Source organism: Rutilus rutilus (genome assembly GCF_951802725.1).
Source record: "Rutilus rutilus genome assembly, chromosome: 16".
Lineage (NCBI taxonomy): Eukaryota > Metazoa > Chordata > Actinopteri > Cypriniformes > Leuciscidae > Rutilus > Rutilus rutilus.
This window is the reverse complement of record NC_140224.1, coordinates 33012921-33035033: the sequence shown is the minus strand read 5'-3', so window position 1 is coordinate 33035033 and position 22113 is coordinate 33012921. Positions and strand designations below refer to the sequence as shown.

The 22113-nt window shown below is 38.7% G+C and overlaps 1 protein-coding gene across 1 annotated transcript; it reads left to right on the top strand.

Moving 5' to 3' along the window:
* The first annotated feature begins 164 nt into the window (after nt 1–164).
* ppp2r2d (protein phosphatase 2, regulatory subunit B, delta) lies at nt 165–21545 on the top strand. The gene is made up of 10 exons (XM_084433574.1): nt 165–350; nt 590–664; nt 12586–12683; nt 12780–12945; nt 13812–13924; nt 14837–15014; nt 17125–17289; nt 18128–18297; nt 18511–18602; nt 19314–21545. Exons 1-10 carry the CDS (start codon nt 341–343, stop codon nt 19591–19593), a joined length of 1347 nt encoding a protein of 448 aa, XP_084289700.1. The 5' UTR covers nt 165–340; the 3' UTR covers nt 19594–21545.
* The last annotated feature ends 568 nt before the right edge of the window (nt 21546–22113 follow it).

Sequence of the window (22113 nt, the reverse complement as noted above, 5' to 3'; positions counted from 1 at the left end):
TTGTTCACTACTGAGACTGAAAGTCTGCGATTATGTTTAACACATTCATCCACCCAATAAACAAACAAACAAGGGCGTTTAGCATATTTGCGTAACTCTTTCAGTGTCTGCGCAAACCTCAGCGCAGCGAGGACGTGCCGGGCGCACGGCGCGCTTGATTAAATGACGTCACTGTGTCATGTCGACGGGAGTGTGCGCCATCTTGAAGCGAAAGCAAATCACGGGCAGATCCCGCTCTCGCTGAACCCGCTCTCATTCCGCGCTCGTTCATACCGTCCGCCCGGCTGAGCTCGAGGATAAGCCGCGCTGAAGGCTCGAGGCACAGGCACAGGCACCGGAGATGATGGCAGGTAAACGCGCCGCGCTGGGGGTTGTGTGTGTTGGTAGGCGGGGGCGCGAGCGGCAGCAGTGCGGCCTAAACATCAAACCAACCCCCTTTACTGAGACTACATCAAACCCACATACACTGCTTTATCTCAGTATGCATGCTCGTGCGGGGCAGGGGTTTGAGTTCAGCGTGATTGAATGCTTCTGGGAGGTTGATCTGTGCATGCATTTAAATGCAGTTGTGTTGTTGTTGTTGTTGCAGGGGTTGGTGGAGGCAATGATTTCCAGTGGTGCTTCTCCCAGGTCAAAGGATCCATAGAAGAAGATGTTGCAGAAGGTAAATAATGGTTTGCATTGGTCTTAAACACCCTTGGGTGAGTATGCATGAGCGATGAGGTGTGTTGTATGGAAAATCATGCATGGCGAGATATGATAGGAAGAGATGGAGTGTTGTAAATCCATAAAAATGTACACGTTCATCCCAAAGATTGACATTACTGTCCAAAAAATGTGTTCACACACTTTAAAAAAAATAGTCTATGGAGTGAAGGCGATAGACAGATGATCTTGTGCGTCTAACTTTGCATTACAGTACTGTAAATAATACTGTTTGGTCTTAAATGACAGATTGCTTGTGATGTTCCTCATTTGTAAATCGCTTTGGGTGAAACCACCTGCTAATAGATGTCAGTAGTAATGCACAGTTTGCTGGACATTATCACAATATATATATGTATATATGTATATGCGCAAATGCATGGACGTGAAAAAGCCTATTGATTTTAGAAATTAAGTAAGTGAAACCGTAATTGGAGGAAAACGTGTAAAAATACTGATGACTCAAGTTGCACTCAAAGGCGTGTCCAAATTGTTGTCCAATAAAATGCTCCCCCCGTATACTACTTAATGCAAGATACCACAGGAAAACATGGTAAAAAAAAAAGTATAACCATACTTTCCCAGTCGATTAGTCTGTACATTAATACAAAAGTTTTCTGAAATGTTATGCTTAAATATGCAAATTAGCTATGATCTAATTAATATGCACTAAATTTACATATATTTCCAGACCGGAAATCTGAACATTGGATAAAGCCAAGTTCAAAGTTCAAATTGTTTTTTTTGTTGACATATTATAGGTTTTTACAGAGCTGATTTTGTCACTTCATAAATCAGATGATGCATTTTCACCATGTTTAAAGAAATAAAATGTTCTATAAATCAGGCATATGATAAGAAAAGAAAACCCTGTAAAAACCTCGAGAATATAATTCGGAATGAAACGGTAAAGTGCTACTGAAGTCGAGATTTCTTAATCAGGAAACAGTGTTTATTACGTTTTGCATTTGAAATTTGCATTCAAAAAGATAAAGTGTAATAAAATAACCGTGTAAATGTGCAACTTGGATGTTGTCTTTCCTCTTGTCTGAAAGAGATTATGGAAACAAAGTAGCCTGCAATCTCAAGAAGACAAAAAAAACAATGCTTTTTCCTGTAGTGTCTTGCCTTAACTCTGACTAGCAATGACGAGTAGCAGATGATTGGCTATATTTAAAGAGAACAATATGTCAGTTTTAGTAGGAAACATGTCAGCGTGGGAAAGGACACTGTGTTCGGCATACTATTTTGTGAGTTTTTAATCTCATGAAGGCAAATATTGGCAAACAAGCATTCAGCATAGCACAGTAGTAACAAAATTTAAAAAATGTATTAATATGACATGACACATTATAGATTGCTAGATGAGCGTGTGTGCTGCATTCTGGGGCTCCAGTAGGGAAGCACATCCTGCCTTTGAAACTGCGGAAAGCACGTCCAACTGGTCAGACCAGCTCGCGTTATCCATGTGTCGTGTCTTTGAGTGTGCGCTCCATCCAGAGATCAGTGAGTGAGGATTGGGAATACGGTTGTGCTTCTGAATCTCTGAAAGCAAATTGACGTTCATTGTGGCGCTTCGATTTTGTTGCCATTTTTATTTTGTTGTCTTTTATATTAGTCATTATAAAGACCATCCATGTTTATCTTCGGCTTTTGAGCACTTTCCGCCAAGTAGGTTTTTGGGAGGCCTTTTGTTGCTTTTTTGGTAGTTTCTGCATGAAGTATTTTAGCTAAATCTATCAGGTTTGTGTGTGGCTTGTCGCTTTTTATAAGACTAAATGTTGCTTTTTATTTGACACCGTTTTATTCAGTTCAGAGAGATTCTTAAAAGGAAATCTGTCATCACTGACTCCCTCTCATGTCATTCTAAACCCACAAGTCTTTCATTCAACTTTAAAACACAAATGAAGATATTTTCAATGAAATCTGAGAGACTTCTGTCCATTCATTGAAAGTATTCACGGTTTAAACTTTCATAAAGAGATCGTATAATAAATCCATATAAATGCATCCGTTTAATCCAAGTCTTAAGAGAAACGATCGTTTTATATGGTGAACGGATTGAATATAGGCTTTTATTCACATGTAAAGATTGATCAATAAACAAACAGAAGCTCAACCGTACTTGCTTGACTCGCGAGAACAAACCTCATTGGATCTCACGCGTCAAGCAAGCATGAGTAACCAAATTTGAGTTATCTGTGTACGTTCTCTGATCAATGTCTGAATAAAAGCGTAAATTATATCTATTAATCATATGGAGTAGTCATGTCTCTTCAGAAGACTTGGGTTAAATCGCTTGATTCATGTGTTTTTTTTTTTTTTTTTTTTTAATGATCCCTTTAGTTTTGGGTGCATAAAGGGACAGAAATCTCTCAAATTTCATTCAAATATCTTCATTTGTGTTCCAAAGATGAACAAAAGTCTTACAGGTTTGGCATGAAATAAAGAGTGAGTAGGCTAATTAATGACAGAATTTTCATTTTTGGGTTAACTGACCCTTTAATGAAGTATAATGTTGTTAATGTTGCTAAAAGTTTTAAGTGACTTAAGGCCCATTTACACCAAGGACAATAACTATAAAGATAACGATAAATATATAGTTCTGAAAATTGTTCTCAACATTAAAGAATAGCAGTTCACACCACACAACGACACAATATAGTTGGAATCACTTTCAGAACGATTTAATCGAGCTGATGAACGATAAAAACATCGACAGCCAATCAGAATCCATCCTGCTGTAACGAGCTCAAGCATTTAAAGTGACAGACAAGCACGCGCTTAGAATAAACAGAACGATATCGTCCGCTGGCGTGTACGCTAATAGTTATCTTTATAGTTTTCGTTCTTGTTGTAAACTAGCCTGTTGTTGGCATGGTGGCGGTTGGTTGTTGATGTTTTTGCCACTTCCAGGTTTGCCCTCTGTGAAAAATAAAACAGATTTCTAGGAAACGGACACATGTTGACTTGTGTAATATCATCTGAGCAGACTGGCCCCTTATGTGGAAGAGAAGGTTATTTAGAGATCACTCATCGCTTGCTAGACTATGAGATGTGATCGCTCCGAGTGGCAAATTTCCTTTTCTCTGAATTCCGCGCATTTGGGAATTTTTATGCCGTAGACGTAGTGATAAGGATGCGTGCAAATTCGGATTCAAAATACAATTACAGTATTGCCCCATATTGTTTTTTTATTAGCAGACCTTCAGACTGTGTGCTTACAGGATCTAAAGATAGAAATAAATACGGACTGTCTTTCTCACACTCACACTTTCTGACTAAACAGCTCTGAGATAGTCGCTGGCTCACAGCCAATGTGTTTTCCAAGTAATTCCTAAGTGTGAAGACTTATGGTTTCATTTCAATTCTCTTTTTTTGTTGTTGTTGAGCTTTTGATTTTAGAGCAAGAACCCGAAGACTAGTCATAAGATGTTCTTATAGTGTTATTGACTTGTTGCATGTGTTTTACTGGACTAAATGTGCAAAATATGGTTCATATTGTTTGTTTCATACTGGTTGTTTGTTTGACTCATCACTTAAGGATTAGCTAATAAGATGTTGTCTTCGCTCAAAGTGATATGCCTGATATTGCAATAAACAGTCGATTAAAGTATACAAAAATATAACATAAAACAACATCCATTGTTGTCAAGTAAAAAAAAAAAAAAAAAAGAACTAAAGCGCAATTTTTCCCAAACATAAATGTGTGTGTGTGTGTGTGTGTATATATAATGTGTGTAAATTATGTAAATTTCCATTTATGGTTTGAAATCATTGTGAATTTGTTATCTCATTATACTTCATTAAAGGGTCAGTTAACCCAAAAATGAAAATTCTGTCATTAATTACTCTTCATTTCATTCCAAACCTGTAAGACTTTTGTTCATCTTTGGAACACAAATGAAGATATTTTTAATGAAATATAGCCTATATAGATTTTCAATAGGCCTATTTATTTCATGCTCACATTTGTTTTTGTTTTCCAGTAATGAACGGCAATATTTTTGTGAAATGTCTTGGATGTTATGTACATTTCTATTTATTTTTTAAAGCATGGTGAATATTGTGAATTTTCCATCTTGTCCAGCTTCAGTTGTTTTTTTTCTCTAGCCCCGAATGACTTTTAAACAGGAAGTGAGTAATTTGTGGGAAGGACTGTGCTGCAAACTCCCTTAAAGTTATATGTTCATGTTTATGAGGCCATAATTCATTTGGGATGACACATTGGAGGGTCCCTGTCAAGAGTGTGTGTGTGTGTGTGTGTGGGGTTGGTTCCCCTCATGATCTTACCTGTCTAACATGGCCGCACAGAACCCCGTCGCTCACCCTCCCTGCGTCCACACCGCAGCTTCTCCAGGCTCTTAAATCTTCCTCTGTCTTCTGTGTGCTGACTGCCACAGTCTGGAACTGTGCTATAATGGCTTCTCCCTACCTTTCAGGATGGGTATGTGTGCGTTTATCTCCGTGTGTGCTCCGCTTGTTTTTGAGCTTTACGAGGTCAGGGCTGGTCTGCTTTTCCTAGCGCTAACGGACGCTAATAGGTGATGTTTGGGTGACTGTATGATGCTGTGAATTGATCTGGTTTCGGGAGGTGCTGAATCTGATGTAATGTTGCTGTAGGATGTCCGAGGTGGACGTTAGCAGATTTAGGACGAATCGTTCGGATGGTTTGTGTAAGAGGTGGTGGTCACCACCCGTCATGTTCCTGCCTACGCTTCCCCGCTGCTGCTGCGGCTGTTTGTGTTGTGATACAGTACAGTGGTGTTAGCTCTGGGTCTGATACAGTACAGTGGTGTTTCCTCTATATCTGATACAGTACAGTGGTGTTTGCTCTGGGTCTGATACAGTACAGTGGTGTTTCCTCTATATCTGATACAGTACAGTGGTGTTTGCTCTGGGTCTGATACAGTACAGTGGTGTTTCCTCTGGGTCTGATACAGTACAGTGGTGTTTGCTCTGGGTCTGATACAGTGGTGTTTGCTCTGGGTCTGATACAGTGGTGTTTCCTCTGGGTCTGATAGTGTTGTATGTTTTTAGTACAGTGGTGTTTCCTCTGGGTCTGATACAGTCCAGTGGTGTTTGATCTGGATCTGATACAGTACAGTGGTGTTTCCTCTGGGTCTGATACAGTCCAGTGGTGTTTGATCTGGGTCTGATACAGTACAGTGGCGTTTCCTCTGGGTCTGATACAGTCCAGTGGTGTTTGATCTGGATCTGATACAGTACAGTGGTGTTTCCTCTGGGTCTGATACAGTCCAGTGGTGTTTGATCTGGGTCTGATACAGTACAGTGGTGTTTCCTCTGGGTCTGATACAGTACAGTGGTGTTTGATCTGGGTCTGATACAGTGGTGTTTGATCTGGGTCTGATACAGTGGCGTTTCCTCTGGGTCTGATACAGTGGTGTTTGATCTGGGTCTGATACAGTGGTGTTTCCTCTGGGTCTGATACAGTGGTGTTTGATCTGGGTCTGATACAGTACAGGGGTGTTTGATCTGGGTCTGATACAGTACAGTGGTGTTTGATCTGGGTCTGATACAGTACAGTGGCGTTTGATCTGGGTCTGATACAGTACAGTGGTGTTTGATCTGGGTCTGATACAGTACAGTGGTGTTTCCTCTATATCTGATACAGTACAGTGGTGTTTGCTCTATATCTGATACAGTACAGTGGTGTTTCCTCTGGGTCTGATACAGTACAGTGGTGTTTGATCTGGGTCTGATACAGTGGTGTTTGATCTGGGTCTGATACAGTGGTGTTTGATCTGGGTCTGATACAGTGGCGTTTCCTCTGGGTCTGATACAGTGGTGTTTGATCTGGGTCTGATACAGTGGTGTTTCCTCTGGGTCTGATACAGTGGTGTTTGATCTGGGTCTGATACAGTACAGGGGTGTTTGATCTGGGTCTGATACAGTACAGTGGTGTTTGATCTGGGTCTGATACAGTACAGTGGTGTTTGATCTGGGTCTGATACAGTACAGTGGTGTTTGCTCTGGGTCTGATACAGTACAGTGGTGTTTCCTCTATATCTGATACAGTACAGTGGTGTTTGCTCTGGATCTGATACAGTACAGTGGTGTTTCCTCTGTCTGATACATTACAGTGGTGTTTGATCTGGTTCTGATACAGTACAGTGGTGTTTGCTTCCTCTGGATCTGATACAGTACAGTGGTGTTTCCTCTGTCTGATACAGTACAGTGGTGTTTCCTCTAGGTCTTATACAGTACAGTGGTGTTTGCTTTATATCTGATACAGTACAGTGGTGTTTGCTCTGGATCTGATACAGTACAGTGGTGTTTGATCTGGGTCTGATACAGTACAGTGGTGTTTGATCTGGGTCTGATACAGTACAGTGGTGTTTGCTTCCTCTGGATCTGATACAGTACAGTGGTGTTTGCTTCCTCTGGATCAGATACAGCACAGTGGTGTTTGATCTGGGTCTGATACAGTACAGTGGTGTTTGATCTGGGTCTGATACAGTACAGTGGTGTTTCCTCTATATCTGATACAGTACAGTGGTGTTTGATCTGGGTCTGATACAGTACAGTGGTGTTTCCTCTATATCTGATACAGTACAGTGGTGTTTGATCTGGGTCTGATACAGTACAGTGGTGTTTGCTTCCTCTGGATCTGATACAGTACAGTGGTGTTTCCTCTAGGTCTTATACAGTACAGTGGTGTTTGCTTTATATCTGATACAGTACAGTGGTGTTTGCTCTGGATCTGATACAGTACAGTGGTGTTTGATCTGGGTCTGATACAGTACAGTGGTGTTTGCTTCCTCTGGATCTGATACAGTACAGTGGTGTTTGCTTCCTCTGGATCTGATACAGCACAGTGGTGTTTGATCTGGGTCTGATACAGTACAGTGGTGTTTGATCTGGGTCTGATACAGTACAGTGGTGTTTCCTCTATATCTGATACAGTACAGTGGTGTTTGATCTGGGTCTGATACAGTACAGTGGTGTTTCCTCTATATCTGATACAGTACAGTGGTGTTTGATCTGGGTCTGATACAGTACAGTGGTGTTTGCTTCCTCTGGATCTGATACAGCACAGTGGTGTTTCCTCTGTCTGATACAGTACAGTGGTGTTTCCTCTAGGTCTTATACAGTACATTGGTGTTTGCTTTATATCTGATACAGTACAGTGGTGTTTGATCTGGGTCTGATACAGTACAGTGGTGTTTTCTCTATATCTGATACAGTACAGTGGTGTTTGCTCTGGATCTGATACAGTACAGTGGTGTTTGATCTGGGTCTGATACAGTACAGTGGTGTTTGCTTCCTCTGGATCTGATACAGTACAGTGGTGTTTGCTTCCTCTGGATCTGATACAGTACAGTGGTGTTTCCTCTGTCTGATACAGTACAGTGGTGTTTCCTCTAGGTCTGATACAGTACAGTGTGTTTGCTCTGGATCTGATACAGTACAGTGTGTTTGCTCTGGATCTGATACAGTACAGTGGTGTTTCCTCTGGGTCTGAAACAGTACAGTGGTGTTTGCTCTGGGTCTGATACAGTACAGTGGTGTTTGCTCTGGGTCTGATACAGTACAGTGGCGTTTGATCTGGGTCTGATACAGTGGCGTTTGCTCTGGGTCTGATACAGTACAGTGGCGTTTGATCTGGGTCTGATACAGTACAGTGTATTTGCTCTGGGTCTGATACAGTACAGTGGCATTTGCTCTGGGTCTGATACAGTACAGTGGCGTTTGCTCTGGGTCTGATACAGTACAGTGGCGTTTGCTCTGGGTCTGATACAGTACAGTGGCGTTTGCTCTGGGTCTGATATAGTACAGTGGCGTTTGATCTGGGTCTGATACAGTACAGTGGCGTTTGCTCTGGGTCTGATACAGTACAGTGGCGTTTGCTCTGGGTCTGATACAGTACAGTGGCGTTTGCTCTGGGTCTGATACAGTACAGTGGCGTTTGCTTTGGGTCTGATACAGTACAGTGGCGTTTGATCTGGGTCTGATACAGTACAGTGGCGTTTGCTCTGGGTCTGATACAGTACAGTGGCGTTTGATCTGGGTCTGATACAGTACAGTGGCGTTTGCTCTGGGTCTGATACAGTACAGTGGTGTTTGATCTGGGTCTGATACAGTACAGTGGCGTTTGATCTGGGTCTGATACAGTAAAGTGGTGTTTGATCTGGGTCTGATATAGTACAGTGGTGTTTGATCTGGGTCTGATACAGTACAGTGGCGTTTGATCTGGATCTGATACAGTACAGTGGTGTTTGATCTGGATCTGATACAGTACAGTGGTGTTTGATCTGGATCTGATACAGTACAGTGGGGTTTGCTCTGGATCTGATACAGTACAGTGGTGTTTGCTCTGGATCTGATACAGTACAGTGGTGTTTGATCTGGATCTGATATAGTACAGTGGGGTTTGCTCTGGATCTGATACAGTACAGTGGTATTTGATCTGGATCTGTACTTGCGTCTTTTTCACATGCACAGGATGAAAAATCCAGATAGTTAATGACCACGGCTCTCCTCGCTAAAGTGAATCTCACAAAAACATGTCCATGTCACATAGCTAACACCCACAGTCAAGACAAATATTTAAAATAAAGTGTAAATATTTTGCAGAAATAAAATGATTGTTTTATGGTAAGATGTTTTGCATCTTTTTTTGCATTTTTATGATAATATACCTTAACTCATGTCATTACTGAGAGAAGTTGATAAACCAGTATGAGCCATCATGTTTTGCCATAGTTTCAGTGCTGATACTGAAAATGTCAATGTTTATTTTATTAACTTATTATTATTATTATTATTATTATTATTACAATTGTTTATTTATAAATGCAAAGAATTGAATATTTCAAATATTGAATTTGTATTTGCAAATATTTTTAATGTATATATTATATTGTACGTTATATTAAAAATAACAATAATAATTACATTAAAATGCATATATGTAGATTTCAAATGTTGAATTTATTAAATATATAAATTGTCGCTTGTTTTTTTATTTTTTTGCACATCTTATTTGCTATCATTAAATTGCTACTTAACTATTATTATTATTATTATTATTATTATTATTATTAATATATTAATAGCAAAATAATTTTTTTCTTTTTATTTAATATGCAAATATAGTATTATGCAGATGTACAGTAGTATTTCATGTTTTTTAAATATAAGTGTTGACTTAACTGTTCGTGCACATCTTATTTCCTTATTAACTTAAACATTATTGTAATGGGAATATAAGCTGAAAATTTGCTTAATTGTGTGCTTTATGCAATGTGAAAAACGGTCTCCAAAATAGCCTTCATTTTCTGTATGCAAAAATGATCATATATCTATCTTTGTTGATCTTGGAGTGAAATATGAGCGGGCGTGTTCTTTCTGTGTTTTGTGAGGTTCACCCGCTGATGTTTCTGAGTCATCAGATTCTCTCAGTCACTGGTGTGAATTAGGGATTGATTAATCAGACACAGACGGTCCAGAACACACACACGCATTCACACACGTGCAGAGAATCGAGGGCTTTGTATGTTTGTTGCTTATTAGCTGATCCTTCAACCCAGAATTTCTATTAGTTAGGGTTGCTGGATTATGGCAAAGTCATAACCAAGACTATTTTGGTCAATATTGTAATCATGATTATTTGTGATTAATTACTTTATTGGTTGATTTTGATTGTTTTTACAAAAGGAGAAATTTGGAAAACTTTGGTGCCTATTAACTTTCATTGGTGCCTCTTGAGCTACACCAGCCACTTTATTTACCCATGTCCTTCTAAAATAAAATAATTTAGCATGTTCTGTTTTGTGAAGTGATATGTTTTTATTCATTATATATTTAAATATTTTTCTTGCCCGTTATATAAAAGTTAGCTTGAAATAGAATTAAGGCTGGGTATCGATTCAGATGTCTCGATTCGATTCCGATTCGCAAGATCTCAATTCGATTTGATTCACTGATTTCAATGATTCCATTTTTACTGGCCCCACCACAAAGTAATACATGAATAAAATATTTATTGTTTTTGTTGTTTTTGACCCATGTATCCTTGTATTGCAATAAATAAGGTAATGACACCCAAAATGTTAGATACAAGTAAAAGTTAACAATTCTCGATTCCAATTTCAATACCACAGATAAAACTACTAATACAAATTTCAAAGATTATTAAACACAAGTAAACAGTCATTAATAAAAAAAGAACAAATAATAACACAAGCAATAACACAAATAGAACAAAGATACAAATTAAATAATCAGTGCATTTAAGCTTTTTCAGGGAATAAAGATCGATTCGTGGATTTTGAGAAATGATATTGAATCGACCACATAAAAAAAAAAGAATTATATATATATATATATTAATTGAGAAATCATTTTTTGCCCATTCCTTAATGGAATAAAGATGTGTCCGATTACTTTGGATGTAAAAGTATGTTCTCCGACTCATGTTGCACATTCATTTGTGTGCAGGTTATGTTGTTGCATTTTTATTTTTTTCTCACAAGGTTGAGTAAAGTGCGTTCTCCCGTAGCTTTGGTGGTACTCAGTGGTGACGTTTCTCTGAACCGTTTTCTTTGTGTAAACTGAAAACACAGAAGTCTTTTTTTTGTGTGTGTCATATCATAACCTTGTTTTTTGTTTTATCAGACACCAGTAACCTGTTACTGTTTTTAATCAGACACCATATAACCAAACATGTAGTTAAAACCAGATTTCTCCATTTTGATACGTTGTTTATCAGCGTTTCTCACCTGGTGTAAAGTTTCCTCATCAAATCCACAGTAAAGAAACCAAATACCCATTTTTAGCTTGGTTTCAGTTCTATAAATGTACAAGAGGCACACATCTCAAATACTGTGTTTTTGGCACGTGAACCGTTGTCTAAATGAAGGCCAGGTCTGGGTGCGTCGGGCTAATTGTTCCGTTTCAGGAACACTGAATCATGCCTCTGTTTATCCCTGTGCCCTTCCCTCGGAGCGGGAGAGATCAAGAGAGGTGGAGAGAGGAAATGATCCACACTGAACAGATTTGTGTTAACTCCAGTTTGAGTTTTAGGTTAAATCGTGTTAAACTTAAGCGTGCATGAAGATGAGACTTGAATAATGAATGTTTTAAAGCGTAATATAGCTGTTTGTGAATATAAAAGATCTGCAAAGTTTCATAGATCAAAGTGCTGATAAATGGACAAAGAACCGATTCTGAACTGCCTGAAACATGTTGTCAGTAATTCCAGTCAATTTGTTTTGTATAATGCTAGCCTGTGGTCAAACAACTGGCGCGGACAACATCTACTTTGACCCGCAATTAAACACTGAAAGTGGATTTGGTTTCAGCAACAACTACAAAGACTCTGGCTCGAATTGATACAATAAAACTGACTCCATTGTTACTGTTCGTACAAGCGCTGAAGAAGCTCAGGAGCTGAAATTCAGATATATTAAAGGCCGTTTTGTTTCCAACACACGCTGTAAGCAGTAGACCACAATAGATCACAATGGACTGGGCTATCTGACCAATCAGAGCAGAGTTGGCTCGCGAAAGGAGAGGTTTAGAGAGACTGAAACCTTTGTCGAACCTTTTAGACACTGAGAAAAGAGGTGATGCTGCAGTGTGTATTGTGTGAGTATTATTAGTGTTTTTTGATATCGGATGCATGTAAACCTATTGTTGGAGACCTACAGAACAAAATGAGAAACCTTTAAAATAGCATAATATGAGCACTTTAAGTGAAAGACAAGCATTGTTTGTCTCTGGCACAACATATGAACATGCATTTAGAAAGTAACTCAATTTTGATGTCAAAGCTTTGAACTTTCTTAAAGCTGTGCGTGTTGAATGCATGAGATACATGATTCTTATCTTTCTTTCTTCCTTTTGCATATACAGCGGACATTATCTCAACTGTTGAATTTAACTATTCTGGGGAGTTACTAGCCACAGGAGACAAAGGGGGAAGAGTCGTCATATTTCAGAGAGAACAGGAGGTGATGCAACCCAAAGAATAGTTATTTTTTTCTTTTCTTTAGAATGTGTGACTCGATAGATGTGTTAACTAGTGTGTTCAATGTTTCTCTTTACAGAGTAAAAACCGCCCACTCTCAAGAGGGGAATACAACGTGTACAGCACTTTTCAGAGTCATGAGCCTGAGTTTGATTACTTGAAAAGTTTAGAAATAGAGGAGAAGATCAATAAAATCAGATGGCTCCCACAACAGAACGCTGCACACTTTCTCCTGTCCACAAATGGTATGAAGAGTAAATTGTGCTTTTGCTTCTGCTTTTTTTTTTTTTTGTGCTATCATTCAAAAGTTTGGGGTCATTAAGATTTATTTATAGTAAAGCAGTTAATACTTTTTTTCAGCAAGGATGCATTAAAGGTAGTGTTGGCCATTTTTGACCGGCTAGCAATAGCAAGCTATCTTTGAAAGCATTAGATCCCTCCTTCCAGTGCGCTCTAAAGCCACTCCACCTTCATAACACATGGTCACACACAGCCGGAGCAGATTCAGCAAAGCGTCATGAGAGACAGCATTAAATTACCTCATGTCTCAAAGCACAAAACATTACAATAATAATGAACGTAAACAACTTAGAAAGCTCTGACTTGTACCAGCTGACTGCTGCAGATTAATTTCACCATTGATAGTGTTGCCAGAGTAACGCATAAATCCAAGTCTGAGGACGTGAACCGCTCCGGGTCACGGATTGCCATCTTGTAATTGAGGTATGGAAATGCATACTCTTGACAGGCAGGTGGGACATCCTATCATTGCATTCGGACCAAATGCAATGATTGGATGAACATTTTTCTGTCCTAAAACTTCCATAGAAGATATATGTAGAAAATTATATATGAGCATAATATACTTTTTTTCAAGAACGTGAAAAAATCATACAGACCCCACACTTTTGAATGGTAGTTTTTCTATAGATGTCTCCAAACTATTTGAGCTGCCTACCTAGACAGTATTGTGATCATCCTGACAAAAATATTATGTATTTTGGACTGATTAAAGGAAAACATGGTTGCGTTTTGGCTCCATTTTTAGCTCACTAGGTTTTAGATATGCAGTTTGTCTGTTACTGATTTGTATAATTTTCTTATCAAAAAGACAAAACCATTAAACTATGGAAGATTAGTGAAAGGGACAAACGAGCGGAAGGATACAACCTTAAAGACGAAGACGGAAGACTGCGAGATCCGTTTCGAATCACATCACTACGGGTTAGTCTATCTCTTTTATTCCCATGACGTACTGAGTTGCAAGTGCATGTTTTTAGTTAATTAATATTTAATTCATAAATAGTCATTTCACTGATGTTTACAGAACTTGTAGTCTGTAGAGTACATGCTTTTCGACAGTACAATTTTTCGATACCACAGTACATGCCCCGTTGTTGCTTACTTAATCTTATTTACAGAAACGTGTACAGAGCGAGACGTGTTGCAGACTAGTCAAGACGAGGGTGTATTTTGGAAAAACTGTACAACAGTGAACCAAAAATTTATTGCAACCTTTAAGTTAATTCATGAATATAGCATTGTTCAGTATTAGCGTATGGTTCCTTAACTAATGTTTAGCTATCGATGTAGAAATATTTGACTAGTTAACGTTAATTAAAAATAATACTTTTTTCATTGTTAATGTTAACTATTGCATTAACCCAAACTGGTTAGCGAGATGATTAAAATTAATCATAAAAATAATTCAAATAAAACTTAAAAAGTATAATGTTTTCCTGCATGTCATGTGACCGTAAACTGACTTCAGAGAACTATGAACATGTGAATGTGTTGTTAAATTATGGAAATATTAACTTAAAAGAAAACGTTTTAGGTCAAATGGGTTCGGCTGCCAAAAACGTTTTGAATACCCAGCCTTATTTTAAAACCATAGAACCTTAATTGTAAAGTGTTCAAAACTCTCTTTGGAACCAGTTATAATCATATGTTTGCTTATTTTTAGTGCATCACAATCAGCCTTAGAAATTAATCTAGGATGGGATGGGTTTTTTTTTTTTTTTTTTACATTGTGGAAAATATTTAAAATAAATATGAATATGACATATTTAAAATATAAATGCATTTAAATGTTCTTTTGTTTAATATTTCATTAAGTCACTGGTTGTCTTGCAGGTTCCTGTGCTGATGCCGATGGACTTGATGGTGGAAGCCAGCCCACGCAGAATATTTGCAAACGCACATACATATCACATCAATTCCATTTCAGTAAATAGTGATTATGAAACATACCTTTCTGCAGACGACCTCAGAATAAACCTCTGGCATTTAGAAATCACAGATAGAAGTTTTAGTATCCTTTACTTGATCTGTGACTTTTTTTTAATTGACAGATGTCCTCCCTGAATTTATTTTGCTATTTATAAATTGCTATTTGTGCTTCTGTAGTTATAATTAAGTTTTCATGACCACTTTACACCTTTAGAATTGAGCGGTTTTATTTGCTGTTTTACCTTATGTAAACATCCTCTATGCAGATGAAATAAGTGTTTGAGTTTGTGCACCTCCCTTGCCCATCCTTTAAAGGTGCAGTAAGCGATTTCTGAAAAAAACACTGTTGATGTTGAAATCAACACCCAAACAAACACACCCCTCCCTTCATTGGTCCGTCCACAAAAAACTGGAAACACTATGCAACACAGGCAACCACTAACATCAGACAGCTTGCGCAAGTATGGATGAATCAGCTGTGATTCAACAACATCATCATAGCACATCTTGGCACAATGTTACTCGCTTATCGAGCAGAAACAAAGCAACCTGTTTTCATGTCTTCCTGCTCTCTAACGTATCTCCGGCGCTGGAACGTTTTTCCAATATTAACGCGGGTCCTTGCCTGATTGTAACCCTTCTTCCAATAATACTCCTCTGATCGTTTCCTCTTTGGTAATTTCTCAGCTATCTCTCTCTCTCAACTATCTCTCTTTCTAAAGAAGTTCTTAGAAATTGCTTACTGCACCTTTAATAATAACCTCTTTACATCTTCACGAATTCGTTACTCGTGCTGTGTGGCAAGTTTTCTGTGCACAAACATCTGAAGTATGTGTTCAAAAAGTTGAGAAATAAAACACGTGTAACAGTATTCGTATATTGGATCCGTGCATTAGCACTTAAAGTGACAGCAGCCTAAGGCCCAATCCCAATTCTATTTTATACCCCTTCGCTCCCCCTAACCCTTCGCCTTACCCTTGCCCCTTGAAACAGAGTGGCAAGGCGTAGGGGTGAAAATATTCCCCTAAGAAATGGGACCACTACTACACCATTACATGTCGTTGCTAGCGCCTACATCACAGGAGATGCGCCAATGTTTATCACAAACTTCCAAGATGCCGTCGTCAGCTGTAGTCTTGCGTGAGTTACAGCTATTTTTTTTTGCATTTTTCTTCTGAAGTTCGCAGAAAACAACGGAGATGACGATATCTTCGACGCGTAATGCTGCGTTCACACCAAACGCGAATAGAGCGTCTGGCGCGAATGATTTCAATGTTAAAACGCGTTTACGCGCGTCTGGAGGTCTTGCGGCGCGAATGAGGCGTTTAGCGTGGCGCGGTGGATGCGAATTCGCCTCATTTGCGCGTCCACTTCGCTTCAAACTTTTGCTTTTCACGCGTCATATTGTTAACGAACTTTAGTGAATTATTATTATTATTATTTTTTTTTTTTTTTTATCGTTTATTTGAATAACATGACCGTAAATATGAACACAAGATTGAATGTGACATAAAGAAAATGATTATTGGCAGTTATGTTGCCTCTATAGCCGGTGTATGCAGATACATTTCTCATACCCCTTCGTTTGAAGTGTGCTCCCGAAAAATCTTCGTTTCAAGGGCTATCTGGCCCTTTCCCTTCCCCCTACCCCTCCAACCAAAAGAGAATCGAGACAACCCTACCCCTTCACAGGAACGCGCAAAACGGAGGGGTAGGGGAAAGGGGTGAATTGGGATTGAGCCTAATATTTCTGCTGGTGTGCGTTTTTAATGTTAATCAGTCAACAAAAGACAAAGAACAATCACTTATTGTTTTTGACTGAATAACAGTTGTAGCTTTAATAAGGATTTATCTACGTTTCATGGCTGGTAAAACATATTTGTGGCCGGTACATTTTCTGAAGTCATCGGCCATTGGCAGGTGTGGCAAAAAAATGTTTAGGCCCTGAATATAACCCTTTTAAAAATTGTATTTTATTGTAAAACTAAATTATATTGAAGGCATTGGCCAATCTGAATATATTTTAAATGACAATTAGAAAACATCCTCCAATAATCTTTTTCAACCACGTTTTTGTTCAGAAGCCAAATCCCCAAGTAATGACCAAGGCCTGCAGCGGTGACGTCTCAGCCGCTTTAAAGTGTGTGTGTGAACGTCTTTCTGTTGGTTTCCTTTATGGTTTCCCCCCTCAGACATTGTAGATATAAAACCAGCCAATATGGAGGAGCTGACGGAGGTGATAACGGCGGCCGAGTGTCACCCACACCAGTGTAACGTCTTTGTATACAGCAGTAGTAAAGGAACCATCCGCCTGTGTGACATGAGGGCCGCCGCGCTCTGCGATAGACATAGTAAATGTGAGTATTTGAAGTCAGTCCAATGTCTCTCCCAAATGTTTTTTTTTTATCTAATCTCGCATCCCTTTATTTTCCATCAGACAGTCTGAACTTTTTTGTGATAATTTTCCTAAAAAAAAAGAAAGATCAGACTCTCTCACTAAAAGGCTGTGGAGGGTTCCCGTTTTGTCTGTTTTTGCAGTGTGTTTCCAGTGTTCAATGTCAGCAGGGCTTGTGTTACGTAATCACTGGGTTATGTAATTAATCGAACACACTGTTCTCAACTTAGACCTCATTCCAGACCAACAAAGCAAAACAGCAAACTCTGGCCATTTACTTCCTGTCAAATCCACTCGTTTCAAAACACTGCAAATGCATAAAAGTGAAGTGTTTGGATGGAATAAAATGGACTTGGTTTTTTACTTCATAATGTGCAGTATGCAGTGTATACAGCCAAATATTCTTTACAAAAAGGAAATGGTACAGTATAATTTCACATGATCGTATGCTGATTTGGTGCTGAAGAAACATATCTTTTCACAGTTGTGCTGCTTAATATATTTTTGTGGAAACAGACTCTTTTTCAAGATTCTTGGGTGAATATAAAGTTCAAAAGAATAGCATTTAATTGAAATAGAAGTCTTTTGCAACTTTAAATTGATTAAAAGTAACAGTAACTATATTTATAATGCATTTAATGCAATATAAGTATTACAATCTTACTGACTGCAAACTTTTGGTAGTGTACATGTGCATTGTGCACTACACAATTTTACAGTTTCCACTCAAACAAGCTGTAACATTTGAGCTGCAAGTGAGAAATTTCAACAAAAAATATTGTGGTTTTGTTTCTCCAAAGTTTTTGAGGAGCCAGAAGATCCCAGCAGCCGGTCGTTCTTCTCAGAAATCATCTCCTCCATATCCGACGTCAAGTTCAGCCACAGCGGTAGATACATGATGACCCGCGATTACCTCTCCGTCAAAGTTTGGGACCTGAACATGGAGAACCGGCCCGTAGAGACCTACCAGGTACAGTAGAGATCTGATTATTGCGACAACTGGCATTCCAGAGCATGTCTAGTCATGTTTCGCATATTTTCAGAACATGGTGTTGCACGTCTTCAATTAATACATTCTTCAAATAGTGCCGGCACCTCCCCGTAGTTTCACACAGTGCTTAAATGTGTCTTATTTTGAGAGTGACATGTTTATTGCTGATTCCCATGTGCTTCTTTGTTTCAGGTACACGAGTACCTACGTAGCAAGTTGTGCTCGCTCTACGAGAACGACTGTATTTTCGACAAGTTTGAGTGCTGTTGGAACGGTTCAGACAGGTGCGAAACTGTATTTCATGAGGGAATGTAGAGAATGTAGAATTTCCAAACGCTGCTTCCCACATGCTCTATTGAAGTCCCATTCCTACAGTTGCACTTTTTAAAGCAGTTTATCCTTCCCAATAATGTGACGACCCTAAAAGTATCTTAGATTTGTCAATTTTACAGTAACCACAACAATTTGTGTGGATGACACATGCCATATTATTTGTGCATATTTGTAAAGACTGGATAATGGTATGTTTCTTGTGAAATATTTGAATGTATATAAACTACTCATTAAAAATTGAGTGGAAGATACTTGGTAAGTTTTAATCATGATAATATTTACTTTAATAATATTAATGATATCATGTAGGAAAAAAGGTTCTGATTCGTGTTGATGAAGTGGTACTTGAACATTTCTGATGGGACTGAAAGAATCACTAAATCAGGCTTTTGAACTGAATCAGTATAGTTAAAACCACTAGTTTGAAACCATTCAAGCCTACAAATCAGATGTCCTGCAGCAAAACCAATGCTTAACAGTGTTTAAGATGCGAACCAAGGCTCGACCAGTGGCGTGGCTGATTGAAAATGTCATTATTTTACATTTGGTTGTGCAGAAATTCTCAAACTCGAGCCTTTTGAGACTGCGTTTAGGTAACCTAAACTTTACAAAAAGTAAATGGTGACTAATCTTTATTCTTTTCCTCCTTCCCTCCTCCTCAGTGCCATTATGACGGGTTCCTACAACAACTTCTTTAGGATGTTCGACAGGAACACGCGCAGGGACATCACACTGGAGGCGTCGAGGGAGAACAGTAAACCCCGTGCCATGCTCAAACCCCGCAAGGTCTGCACCGGCGGCAAACGGAAGAAAGACGAAATCAGCGTGGACAGCCTGGACTTCAACAAGAAGATCCTACACACCGCCTGGCACCCGAAAGAGAACGTCATAGCTGTGGCCGCCACCAACAACCTGTATATATTCCAGGACAAACTTAATTAAAAAAAAAAAGAAAAAAGAAAGAGAGTGATTTAAAAACCAAGAAGAAACAAAAATCAAGAAAAAATAAACATCCCCTCCTCCCCGTTTCCCCCGGCCCAGGTCGGAGGACACTCAAGAAATCTCGTACTTTGCTTAGTCGTTAAATCTGTAAGAGAAATATGGCCCCGTTGTCATCCTGACAAAGAAGTGAAGCACTTGTTTTTCACACGTAGTCACGGAAGCTGAGAGACAATGTATATTTTGGAAAAAGCCCTCTTTGGGAGGGCGTCAATAATTTAAAAAAAGAAAGAAAGAAAAAAAAAAAGGCAGAGGTGAAGGCCAATTTCAACCAACCCTCCAGCGGCACCAATCAGCATTCAGACCAGATCAACTTCGCAAAAGTCGTACATGTATTCGTCTTTCGGCTGAGCCTTAAGTTTTTATGATTTGACGACCAAAAGTACGGAAACGCACCAGGATGAGTAACGTCTCGCTGTCAATCGTATGTACTCGCTGTTCGACTTCGAAATTCAGGCCTTCATGAGCGTTTGTTTATTGCCTGTTAACATTCCTTCCCCTGGCCCGACTCTCAGGCCTTGATCTTCTACCTTTTAAGCACTTAAAACAGGTCTCCAATTTGGTCAGTGGACAGTTTCTTGTTTCTGTTTTCTTTCGTTTTTACTTTTTGTTCTGTTTTTATACCTTTTTTTTTTTCTTTTCTTGTTTTCTCATGCATAATATCTACTCACTGACTGTATCTATATATTACACCCTCTGGTGTCAAACCACTTAATAAAAGTAACATAACTACAAAGAGAAAGAGTTTTTACATTATGAGCAGGTATGTATGAATTTTATGTTCTATATTTGCATGTAATCTGCATATGTAGATCTGGAGCGCCAGTGGTTAAAATGTGAAATCATCCTGCTGAACCTGTATCGGCAGCATTATTGGGGAATTCAACCCCCAAAAAACATGGAATTTACCAAATGAAATGACGCAAACTAAATAGATTTGGTTTTGGCCTCGATTTTAAGATTTCACTTGCTTGTGCGTCGGAGGAGTCTAAAGACGACTTCAAACCAAACGTAATTCCCTGATAATGAGCCGGTTGGGAAGCAAATCTCCATGTTGTACTACTTGAATTTGCAGTTGCACTGTTTGAATGAGGACATTGGCCATAAGCATCAGTATTGCCGTCTGATTTGCTTTAGATCCTGTTTTTATTTTGGTATTAGTTCTTTTTCTTTCTCATTTTTCTTTTGTAAAGGGATTCTACCGCCTTAAGTCTGTCCTAAAATAATCCTCACCTGATAACCTTGAGGACTAGATGATCTCGACATCAAGTCGCCCGGCTACTTTTTCCCACAATTCTTCCTACATGCATTATTTGTCCTTTTAGCACTCCCGTTTGTCCGTTCATGTGCTGCTACGGTTCTTGCGGCTTAGTATTTGGACACTAATATACAAGATATCGTACGGTCGGTGACCGGCGTAGAACACTCAAATTGAAACCGATGTGTCGAGTGCCTCTAGAGACAAAACTGGCTTTCCTCCAGTCAATCGAAGTTAAACAGATCACATACCAATGTTGAGATACTCCTTGCGCTCGATTCCTGCGCAAACAAAAAAGTTGCGCAGAAATTGACCTAAGCGGATTTATCGTGCATCGGGATGTGGTTTAAAGAAACCAGTGACAACAGTTTGTGTGCTGCTGAATTTTGACATGCGGCTGCAGAACTGATGTCAAAATGAAAACGTAACTTAACGATTGACAAGTGCAAAGTTGTTGTATAGCTGATTGTGACACTCTTTAAATATGGGAACTTGAGGGTCGGTTACGTACTCAGACCTTGTTCCTTGTTAAAATGATGATGATGATGATGATGATGATGATAACATTGTGAAAGTGTACACTTGTTTGATTATTTTTGACCAAAGTTAAATAAAATTTTAATTGTGTTTATCTGAATCAACACACTGACCAACACTTATTTAAATAATTTCAGGTAGCCTTGGCAAACTTTTTGTCTATGTTCAGTGTAAATATGGTATGTATACTGATTCCTATTAAAAAGTGTCTGATAACTGTGTATAACTTAGTTATGGTTCAAATATTCATGTGAACCGATTGGTGGGTAACTGGTGTTATCTTTAGGGTAAGTGTACCCATTAAGCCCACCAAAATCTAAGTCTAGGTTTTTTTCATAGATATTGACATAGTTTATAAGAAAAATTATTTGTTAAAATGCAAGATCAATCTCTCATTTGAAATTGTATTAATTAGTTGATGTACATTTTAGAATATAAAATTAAGATAATTTAGGAATAAAGTCAGAAGTCTGGCATGGGCTTAATTGGTACTTTTGGCACCATTTAAGCCCGCATGTGTTCCAAATAAGCCCACATCATCTTTGATTCACAAAATATAAAAAATGTAAATGATTTTAAAGAAGTAAAACATCAATATATTTATTTAGTGACAGGGAAGTATTAAAAAATAATAATTTTGCTAATGTTTGATTAGAGCCCTGGGTATG

Coding starts and splice junctions, on each gene's coding strand:
- ppp2r2d (XM_084433574.1), top strand. Junction 12,946..13,811: donor CTTTCTCCTGTCCACAAATG/GTATGAAGAGTA, acceptor CTTATCAAAAAG/ACAAAACCATTAAACTATGG. Junction 17,290..18,127: donor CTGCGATAGACATAGTAAAT/GTGAGTATTTGA, acceptor GTTTCTCCAAAG/TTTTTGAGGAGCCAGAAGAT.